Source organism: Pleuronectes platessa, chromosome 16 (genome assembly GCF_947347685.1).
Source record: "Pleuronectes platessa chromosome 16, fPlePla1.1, whole genome shotgun sequence".
Taxonomy (NCBI): Eukaryota; Metazoa; Chordata; class Actinopteri; order Pleuronectiformes; family Pleuronectidae; genus Pleuronectes; species Pleuronectes platessa.
In genome coordinates, this window is record NC_070641.1 from 17,070,840 (window position 1) to 17,081,958 (window position 11,119).

An 11,119-nucleotide genomic window follows, 5' to 3' on the forward strand; every position below is an offset into this window, starting at 1 on the left:
TCAGCCCACAGAGAGCGGCCCCGCTCGGTCACGGCCCACTGGGTTTCACCTCCACAAGATGTCGCCACCAACCACCTCCAGCACCTTTAGCTGGAGACAAACCATTTCTGCGCAACGACCCCGCTGAGATAAAATGGAGTAAAACCACTCATGCTCGACGGCTGAATCAGTGGTGAAAGCTGGCAACGCATTCCAGTTTGTATTCATGCGCAATATTAGCTGCTGGTGAGTCACAGATTCCCCCTGCTGTGGGTTCATTCGAGCTGGAGATTATTCTTTGACCTCCAGATGTGAGGCGATGCACCATCCAGCCACTAGATGAGGCCCAAGCACAGAAATACATATATTTCTTTAATCTGATTTTGAAATCAACTCAATAAGAAAAGTTGCTCTGATCGGACTCAGATCCAACTTTAAATTGTTCCATACTTTTCCCTCTCTGGATAAATTTCCATTTTGTACTTTTCATGTAAAACAACAATTGAAGCGGTTAATATTTGTTGATTAAGTAGCTAACCCAGAACGTTAGTATAGTAAAATTATAAAAAATGACGTGGACTTTTTAAAGTGGATGAACTGTTGTGCCAAAAGGCCCGATTGTGTCAAACGATTGCTGAATGCTTTAATTTTGGTCTTTTTTCATGTAAAAACCACAATTACAGAGATATTCAATTATTGGTTAAGTAGCCTAACTAAACAACTTTGTAGAGTCAAACAATAAACCACACAGACACTTATTTAAAGTGGATGAATTGTTGTGCCAAAGGACGCAATGATGTAAACAGATGGCTGAAGACTTTCCAGCTTATTGTCTCCTTATAGAGGGAAGACAAAGAGCCGCAAAGGCCAACAGACCCCAACAACTGGATCAGCTCTAATTAAAGAGAGAGAGGGGGAGAGAGAGCGAGAGAGTGTGTGTGTGTGTGTGTGTGTGAGAGAGGGGGCGAGTGAGGGAGAGGTAGAGAGAGCCTTCAGTGGAGCTGAACCAGTAGCTGCAGCAGATCGCTCTCCGTGTCTCTCAGACTCATTTTATTCCAGCCATGCTCTGTCGTCCCTTTCTCCTTGGGTTTTTGATCTTTACGTCGGTGACATGTTTTCTTTTGCGATAGTTTTGGTGCATTTCTTGGCTCTTCAGCTGCGACACTGTGCAGCTGATCTGTGCAACTGGACCGGGAGGTGAGGAACTTTACGCATTTCAAGAAAAGGAGGGAGAGAGGGAAACAAGGGCACGTTGGCCGTTTGCCGGGGTGATATTTAAAAACGTTTTGTGTTTTAACAAATAACTTTATTAATGTTTTATAATGCATTCGTTAATACTTTAAGGTTTGGTTAAAAGTTATAAATAAGGGCGAATTATGAGTTGAACTCCATTTGACGTCCATTTATTGACAACATTAACACGAGGCTTGATGGATTAAACCCCTTCATCACTGACTTAATGATATTTACAAATAATGGCGGAGTGAATAACTATTATTTGTGAATAGAAACAATTAAACACATCCATTTAGATTTGTAAACATCCTGGTTAGTCGTTTTCTAACAGTGGAATATGACTGATCTGAAAATGTATATAAATGGATTATTAATTAAGGATTGATAGTCAATGGTACTATATGTCGTCCACGCCACATTTCTCAGGGTAGTAAATATTAACTTTCACGCTTTTGGAATTGGCTTCATCACAATGTTTCCCCCTCTTGATCCAGCGGTTTTGCAGCTGGCGTGGACTCCAGGATCGTGCTCCAGGTGCGGCTGCGGTGCACCGAGGGCTCGGTGAGGTGGCTGTACCCAGGCCAGGCTCTCCGGGTGGTGCTGGAGCCGAACCTGTCCTCCAGCCTGCGCACCACCGTCTGCATAAAACCGTCTCCCTCCTTCCGCGGGGCCAGTGTGTTCGTGGAACGCGCCGGAGAGCTGGAGCTGCTGGTGGCGGACGGAGAGAGGCCGCAGCAGGTCTACTGTTTCCGGGCTGAGGGATCGCGCAGGCCCGCTTTATACCTCCAGGCCAGCCCGCAGAGTGACGGAAACTGGAGCAGACGCACCATGAGCTTCAGATACGAGCTGCTGGGGAACAGGAGCGCGGCGCCCAGCCTGGGTCACAGCGGGCCACAGGGTGAGTGGACCCCCCGAGTTTGACCCGATGGAGATCACTAATAAATTATACACTGTGATTAAAAAAAAGGTTTTAGTATAATAACAATAATGACGTATTGGTGAGTAATACAATGGTTTCTGAAGATGAATTGAAAGAGGAACTGAGAACAAGCTGCAGCATTTCTCTCTGGTAAAATAATTGCATTTATGCAAAAGCAATTATTCAGTTACATCTGTGGTTCTGCGGTTACCAGGTTGGGAAAAAAACATTAGCATGACTGATCACACCAACCTCTTCACTGCTGCAGATCTGAACCAAAATCTCGTTATCAACAGCCTATTGGGCATTTATTACAGAACAGTAAACATGTATAACCACATTTTAACCAAACATACAGGACAAACATCATCTAAAAGATTTTATTACAGCATAGCAACCCCAAATGTCCTCTGATTGGCTGAAAAAAGCATTAGATTTCAACAAATTAACTATTGATTGAGCCATTAGTTACAAATTGATAATGTAGCTTTTAAAAACCTTTACAAAACCTTAATGAAAAAAAGTGGCACCACAAATTCTAATCATAAGATGTGACAAGACACGATCCTTGATTAGTCCCACACCAGGGAAATATGCTGTGTTGCAGCAGCAGAGATCACAGTCGAAAAAATAAACAGTAAAAGTACAAATAAGTAAGTAAATGTGCAATACAAACACACAAATGTAAACTGAATGATAAATACGGTGCAAACAGCAAAAATATATAGTGCAACATTAGCCATTGAATTACACATATAGAAATGACCACCATCAGCTAATGATCTTTTGCATGTGGTTCAAATTGCCGACAAGTTGACAGTGAGGGACTTTGACCAATCCTAACCCCATAGTTTTAGAAAAAAAAGAGGTTATTTAATTATAGACCCCAGTTTTTCCATGTGGAGTAGGCAGCTGCTGGTCAGTCTTGTGTTTTGTCTGGCTGTCTGGTTTCCATCGGGGGACAAAGCAGAGAGGACGGAGCAGACCACGGGGCGGCTGGAGGGCATTGGGCCAGGGGAGCTGAATTGAGACTGCAAATAGTTTGCAGATTCCACAAATGCCTCAGCATTGTCGTGCGTGTTTATTAGCATTTATCCATGTGTGCGGGCCTTTCCCAAAGTGGTGATGTCATGCTCCGTCTTTAACAGACAGCTGCTGGTTTAGCTCCTCTGTGTTGCCCGTCTGGCAGAGTGTTTGACTCCTGCGTCCGCCTGCATTGGCACAGGGTCATTCAATTAGGTGGGTACAATGGGAGACAAACACAGGGTCAAGACTATTGGGGTTTTTTTGATCTGCCGGCAACGTGGTGGGCAGGGCACTTAAAAGAGCACAGACCCAGGAGCAGCATTCCTTCTCCTAAAACCCGGGTTTCTTCGCCCTGTGACGCGAGGAGGCAGAAGAATGAAGCTGGTATGTGTCTGTGTGGGAGGGAGGAGAAATGACAACATCTATCGATCACTGTCAGTCCTACAGAGCTTTGGGTCACGCATGGTCTGCAAGCAGTTGATTATGATTGACGGAGATAGAAAAATAAAGAAAAAAAACTATGTGATGCAAGTTTCATCATCTTACAGCTAAAATGTTTCTGTCCACAGCTTCTTGTCGACCCTGCAATGATACTGAACTCCTGATGGCCATCTGCAACAGTGACTTTGGTAGGTACATGTACTATACAAACCAGAGTGACTATAACTTAGATCTTGAGTCAACATCTTTCCTGTACTACACTTGCAGTGGTTGTATTGAACCTAATTTTATGTGTTTGTGAACAAAACAACTCATATTGATCCCATTCAAAAATAAAGTACAGAAAATAAAGACAAGGACTTAAAACGCCCCTTCAAGTTGGCCATGTGCTTGAAGTCAGTGAGAGAAGTTGAGTATTTTAGTCATCCAGTTTGTGTTTCCTCAGTAAAAATATTAAACTTTGCTACTTTCTCCAAAAACTACTGAGAGCTGATTGGATCTTTACATAGTTTGAATGGAACAGATATTTGTTTAGCAGATCAGGCCTTTATGTAAGGCCTTTGCAGTTTCCCTCCAAAAGTGACTTCCTGATCTATTTCCTCATTTCATAATTTTTTTTTTATTGTGGATTGCATCACAGTGAAAGAGTGTTTCATATAAAATACACGTGTCCCCCCCCCCCCCAACAATGTTCAACCCTTTTGAGTTCAAAACCCTTAACAGTGACAGAAGGCTGTCAGCCTTCGCACACAATATTTATTACATGTTAATTCAATGTAAAACCGTCAGTGATTCAGTCGCTCTTTTTCAACTTGTAGCAAAATGAAACTTTTATTTAATGTTGAATCAATTTCAAACACCAATAAACTTTTCATGTTGAATCAATACAGTTTTCTGTCTGTAAACACACAGAATTATAATATAAAAGTAGTGAGACAAGTCTGAATGATGTCAAACTACAGTGAAGATTCCGGAGATCAACAAACAAACAAAAACAACACTTTAAAAAACAAATCATGTCAAGTACAAAACAATAGAGGATCTCAGCTCAAGTTTCCCTTCTGTTCAGTTCAGCCCTTACTCCACTAGTCAACCATCAGTCCCAAACAAATGCATTGAAGAAGTTAAGTGAGACGGGAGAGTCTGAGATCAGCTGTTTGTTTGGAGACTGAGCTGCTGCTGGGACACTCCTCTCCACAGGGAGACGCCATCATGACTTCGACTCCTCCGTATTGGAAAGGTGGAAAAGGCGGGATCTGTCCGGTACAATCTGATTGGCTGAACTGAACCAGGTGTTGGAGCGGGGGCGTGAATTAAACCTGAATTTTGAAAAGAGTATCAGAAGAAAATAAAGAATTACATCCAAACTGTCATAAAATCTCAGTTGCTAAAAAGCTAATTTTATACATAGAATGAAAATTTATCTACCTGCATTTTAACTAAACTTTCAGAACATGGCAAAATATATGCAAAGGTATACTTCTACTACGACATTTGTACAGTGTAATATTTAGGTTATGAATCTGAATATTTGATCCATATTTATTTAATCGTACCCGAATTAAGGTTACAATCTGTTCTCGTGGCCTGGTTTATGTTGTGGAAAGTCAGTAAAGGGTCCAACAGATACAGATGTGGGGGCAGCTGCAGAATGGGAGATTCCTGTGCTAGAGAGGAATCAATAGAGTTTATCTTTAATAGTCTCGTCTCACAGAAGCACCATGTTCTTTTTTTTTTTTTTAAACAGAAAGGAGAGAATGGATGTAGATGTGGAGATAAAGAGATTTATATATTTTTCTTTTTCAGTGATCCGAGGCCACATCAGGAACATCTCCCACAGCTCTGCAAGTCAGACCTCCTCGGTGGAGGTGTCAGCGGTGAGGGTGTACTGGCAGCGTAGTGGAGTGTTTGAGCGCCGTGTGGATCCGGGGTCACCTCGGTCCGCCTCAACGTGGCATGGACACATCCACGCACTCCTGCAGTGCCACGTGAAGCCTGGGGATGGAGAGTTTCTCTTCACAGGGTCAGAACACTTTGGGGAAGCGTGGTTAGGGTGTGCACCGCGATACAAAGACTTCCTGTCCGTCTACCAGACTGCCCGGGCGGCACGTCGCAATTCCTGTGACTTCCCTTTAGACTGAGGAAGTGTGTTGTTGTAGCACCGCTGAGCCCGACAGTCTTAATCCACAGGCATTTTCACCCCTGTACTGGCAGTGTGGGATCCCTGTGATGTTTTAATTTGCCATCCTGGTGGCGTCAAATATCACCAGCAGAGACAGTTTGAATGATTTTCTGGTGAAACGCACATTTGGAGGAGTGGAACAGGAGCAAGCCGCAGGGGCCTCCTGCACCAGGGCTCAGAGAGGGCCTGCTTTTGTCTCTCTCCCATCACCGGCCTCGGCCCTGGGAGACTAGGAAGGGGTTGGGTGGCTGCTCGGTCTTTGTGCGTCTCCACACATCCACTGTTGTTCACTTTGCCGGCTCTGTGTGAGAGTTGCCCTCTGAACTGTGGTGGGAGGGAAGACTGAAGGGCCGCCATTTTTCAAGGTTGTTTTCATGAATAAAGGCTTGAACATGTGTGATTGTGGAGCTATACTTTAATGCCATTTTATCCTGTGTTTTGTGTATTTATGTGATGTACATTGAAAGTAAATCTTCTTATGATTCCCCCCTGACTCGTTTATTCAAAGGATGATTTACAATACTGTCCAATTCTGGTAAAAAATATATTTTCCTTAATTTCAAGACTAGCGGCTCAGATTTCATGGTGCAATCATTTTTTTTTACATTTTCATTTGATCAGAGGCCACATTACATCGTTTATATATTGAGATGAGCCACAGACACTTGTGGTAGAAGTTTATATTTGATTGGATTCAATAAATCCCCTTTATCATCAAGTTCGAAAGCTTTAAAACTGTCAAGCTTCCTTAAAAAAGTCCTTTTTGTTGTGTTTCCTAAGTCAAGATCCCAGCGAAAGTTGACTTTCTTGATTGCATCAAAAATATTTTTACTCAGAAGTTGTTTCGAACAAACACCGCAATGATGAACGTTAAAAATCCAGGTGGTTTTTGACGCGTAAAATTCTCATTTTATTATCCGTTACTATTTATAGTATTACGAACAGTTTCCAGGTTTAAATTTCAACCATATTCATTAGCATTTTTGATCTTAACAGAGTCTGCTCAGTTCATTTAATCAGTGGAGCGTTTAGATGTGAGCCGAGTATAAAAATCTAACTTTCATGAGATCCTCTGACTCTTGCACACAGGCCCCCTTAAGACTCGGTGCTCTTTCAGATAGGTGGCCTGGTAAAGGATTGGATGAACTCTGGCCCCCGTTTACCATCAATGCATAATCTCTGGTCTTTTACAGAGAATGGAATTTAGAGCGTAAGAGTCCGACAAACATATTTTATCTCCCTTTTCCATCCCATCCTCTCCCCTGTAATCAGATTCAAATGATAATAGGATAGCCCTACCATATAAAGAAACACAAAATCTCCTCAGATGGCCAAAGCTGTGAGCAGACTGAATCAGACTTTTCTTTTGAGCTGTGTGGCCCCTGCATCAAGACGGCCCAAGAAGGTGAATGGACAGATGTGAGGCCCCAAAGCCTGGGGATCCTCCCCCTCTGCCCCTCCCACAAGCGGGGAACAATTAATTGACTTTTAAAGAAACCGCTCTCCGAGCCTATTCCACACTTCTCCTTGGCTGAGCAGGACTCACAAATTGGTGTGTTGAACTTTTTATGAGGACTAAATAGCTGCCAATGAAAGTGTAAATGACTGTGTGGTGAATGGGGCCCATACAATGGCCCTGCAGTGGCAAGGCCTCCGGCAGACATAATGACCATTGTCACGGCTGCTGTCATCTAGAAACCATCAGGGCTCATGAATCCGAGGAGCCAGAAGAGAGGGAGCTCTCACTCAACCCTCGTTTTCTCTTCTTGTTTATTTCTGCTAAATATTCTTTTATATCTCAGTAGCTCATCTCTTCGTTTGCATGTCGCCGGTGTTGGTCTCAGCTACAGCTTGTTAAGCTGCATGAAGTTTTGGAGAAATGAATGCCTTTGTTCGAAACAAGTTTAGAAACATTATACTTGTTGCCCTAAGTGGTGAAGATCAATTCTAATATAAAACCATTTTCCGGGTATACACCTATAATTAAATGCTGCAAAACGTGAATGTTGCCCGAAATCAAAATCTTCCACAAACTTTTTTCATCTTTCAGAAGCTCAGTTTGAAGTCTCCTCCCTCATTATTGTTCCATGGGGGCCACCATGTCAAATTTCTAAGCAAAATATAGCCTCTCTGCAGGCTTTTCAGAACGCACAATCCTCATCTCTGGGAATTCCAACAGGCTCTCATGAGGAACGAGCCCAGGAGGGCGCAGAGTGGAGCTGCTGCATGGTGCAACGGCAGGAGTCCACCCAGACTGGGGGGTAATTGGTTTATCCCACCGCCTGGCCTGCTTTCCCATGTGGGCCACTGCTGCGGGGAGGCAGAGGGGTACAATATGGAAACAGCATGATACCCTCATGTGCCGAACGAGCATTCACTGCTGCGGCTTTAGAGGGCGAGGACAGGGGACCAGGAACACAAAGCTGGAGCGGAGATGTCTCTTGGCTTTGAAAAGCCATTTGGTCTCCTTTTAACAGTGAGCCGCATTTGTGGCTGAAAATGGGAAGTAATTGAATTTTGGATCAAGATATTCTTCTAAATTCTAAAGGAAATTGAATAGAGAATTTCCTTCTCCACATATAATCGTGCACCTGATTCAAAGATGGATTCTTCTCATGTCCTCGTGGGTCTGACATGACAATGATACAAGCAACGAGATGTGCAAACCCAGCCTTCTGCTTTTTTCTGTTCCTTGCCACATTTTGAGGGAGAGACAAGTTTACTCATCTAACTAATCATCAACAGCTCTGTTTAAGTTTACCTATAGTGCGGCTGAACCAGTTTAATATTAAATGAACCTCTGAACTCAGTATAATATTAGATTCTGCACAAGCACGCACTCTTTGTTTTATACTCATCACAGTGAAGTTGTCAGAAAACACGTTTTTCCACAATGTTATAAAAGGTTTATTGTGTAACAACAATTGTATAAGAACATATAAAAGAAGTAATGTTGTAAGTGTCCACCTCATGATGGAACTGAAGTTGAGGTTCACACAATCTCATTTCAAAAAGAGTCGGATCTTCCGGTCTCCAAGAAGGAGGCTGCGAAAAAACAGGAAAACAGTTCCATAATTTTAAATGTTATTTTCATTTGTTATAATTAATCATGTAACGCAACATCAGGGTAAGTATGTCACTGTGAAAGTGTAAATGTAGTGTCAAACCTACCGGACCAAAACAGCTGCTATTAGACCTCCTCCGATGGGTCCCACCCAGTAGACCCAGTGAAAGGTCCAGTAGCTGTTCACTATGGCTGGACCGAAGGCTCTGGCCGAGTTCATACACGTCCCAGATATATCTCCACTGATAACACAGATAAATACATGAGATAATCAGATGGGTTTCTCACTATGTGCCTGGAAAATGTAGTATTCATGTGAATTTTTTTATTATGATCCCTCATTGTATGTTTACCTCCTTGTTTGTGAGCAAAATTACACAAAAACGACCAAACTGATTTCCACACAACTTGATGAAGGGATGTTGTAAAGGTCAAGAAAGAACCCATTAAATGTTGGAGTGGGTCCTGGTCAGGGGGAGGAGCTAGGAATTATTTGAAACCTTTCACCATTTTCCCAGGGACTGATTTAGGAATCATGAAGCAAAATCCGGCCCATTAAGGGAACAGATATTAACGAGTGTGTGAAATTTGGTGCAGTTTGGTTGAACTTAAAGGTTCAGTGTGTAAGATTTAGGTGAAAGGGAACTTTGGGCAGAAATTGAATATAAAATAATCCCAGTGATATTTTCACTAGTGTGGTTCATCTAATTTGTACAAATTGATGTTTTATTTACCCACGAAGACAAACTAAACACCTTTTGAGTTTTTATGACAACTGACGGCTCCCTATGGCTCTCTTTCATATTTGGAAGGGGAGGGTGAGGCAAGGTGTACTAAGGTGCAATACACAACTTCACCACTAGATGTCACTAAGTTCCACACACTGAACCTCAAAGGGGACTGTTGGGCCTTGTTGGAGGTATGTGATGAGCTGAGTGTCATGCTACTTCAGTTTGTGTCTATTTATATATAACTGCTGCAACACAAACACGAGATATAAAGTTATGAAACTTCAAATATAAGGAGAAATTAAAGAATCTGTAAATTCCCATTAATGCATCATGCAAAATGTAACTGTGAAAATAACAAATGTTCCTCACCCAGCCAAGATGTTGAAGACGACAGTGCAGCCGACCAGGAAGGGCACCATGGGGCTCCTGGTCTTGGAGTTCACCGCCCCCAGCAGCAGCACCATGGTGATCAGGCAGGTCATGGCGACCTCTGCAAACACAGCTCTTCCTACCTGACAGTCTGACTGCAGCAGATCGAACGCAGCCCCGTGGGCCTTGTCGTACTTCTCTTTGCTGGTCATTCCCTGTTGGAGTCAGTCAGATGAGAAGAGAGGTTTCACTTCATGAACATATAAGAGAGTCTATAAGGAAACACAGCCTTACCTTTGCCATAGCAGCTCCAAGCACACCTCCAACCAGCTGAGATGCAACGTATGGGGCCACCATGTTCATCTCCATGCCTCCACACAGGTAGATGGCCAGGGTGAATGTAGGGTTGAAATGGGAACCACTGGTGAAGCAGATTCAGAGAAAACATAGCCTTCAAACTGGGAACTTGTAGAGTGATGCCAATGGAAGTCAATGGTTTTGAGGTAGATTATTCATATGGGATGAAATAGCTCAACAGAGACTGGATCCATAAGGATGTGGGTTGTCAGGACTGATTTATTCAGGCGTGCCTTTTCAAAATACTAAATAATCCATCCATCCATTATATACACCACTTTTCTTTTGAGATATTTTAAAACTTGTTACTTATGAGATACAAATATGTCAATCAAAGCCCCGACAGTAGGAATATTTTTTATTCCCAAAAGAATCTGGGTCTGTTCTCGGCTTTCGTCGTTTTGCTGTATTTTGTTTTGTGTAAGAAAATATAGGTAATTGATTATTAACCACCTAGAGTCCAATGATTACTAAAATAAGGTTATTATTCTTGCTGCAATCAAATGCACAATAATTATGAATATCTGTTTTTGAAAGTATAGTGATGACCCTCACCTGATTTCCGCCATGCAAGTCACCAGGACGGCCACAGCCAAACCATGCACCAGAGCCGGCTGCAGCCTCCCTGTGGTCTCCTGATTCTCAATGACAGACACACAGCCGATGAACACGAAGAACATGGTCCCCACCAGTTCGCCCACGCACGGCTGCAATAACCTCTCAAATCTGTTGGGCATTCTGACCGGAGCCGGTTTGGACTCCGAAGTCATGAGAGACGTCTCAACTTCACACATCTCCACCTTCTCCTCTGCCAT

General features: G+C 42.9%; 2 protein-coding genes across 2 annotated transcripts; one reads left to right on the forward strand and one right to left on the reverse strand.

Moving 5' to 3' along the window:
- The first annotated feature begins 858 nt into the window (after window positions 1-858).
- LOC128458988 (meteorin-like protein) lies at window positions 859-5,742 on the forward strand. Its single transcript, XM_053444068.1, has 4 exons — window positions 859-1,176; window positions 1,710-2,113; window positions 3,730-3,789; window positions 5,408-5,742. The coding sequence occupies exons 1-4, from the start codon at window positions 1,091-1,093 to the stop codon at window positions 5,740-5,742; spliced, it is 885 nt and encodes a 294-aa protein (XP_053300043.1). The 5' UTR covers window positions 859-1,090.
- Window positions 5,743-8,785: 3,043 nt separating this feature from the next.
- Window positions 8,786-11,119, reverse strand: aqp8b (aquaporin 8b). Its single transcript, XM_053443895.1, has 5 exons — window positions 10,860-11,119; window positions 10,242-10,368; window positions 9,948-10,162; window positions 8,955-9,089; window positions 8,786-8,828 (listed from the first exon to the last, which is right to left on the reverse strand). The coding sequence occupies exons 1-5, from the start codon at window positions 11,117-11,119 to the stop codon at window positions 8,786-8,788; spliced, it is 780 nt and encodes a 259-aa protein (XP_053299870.1).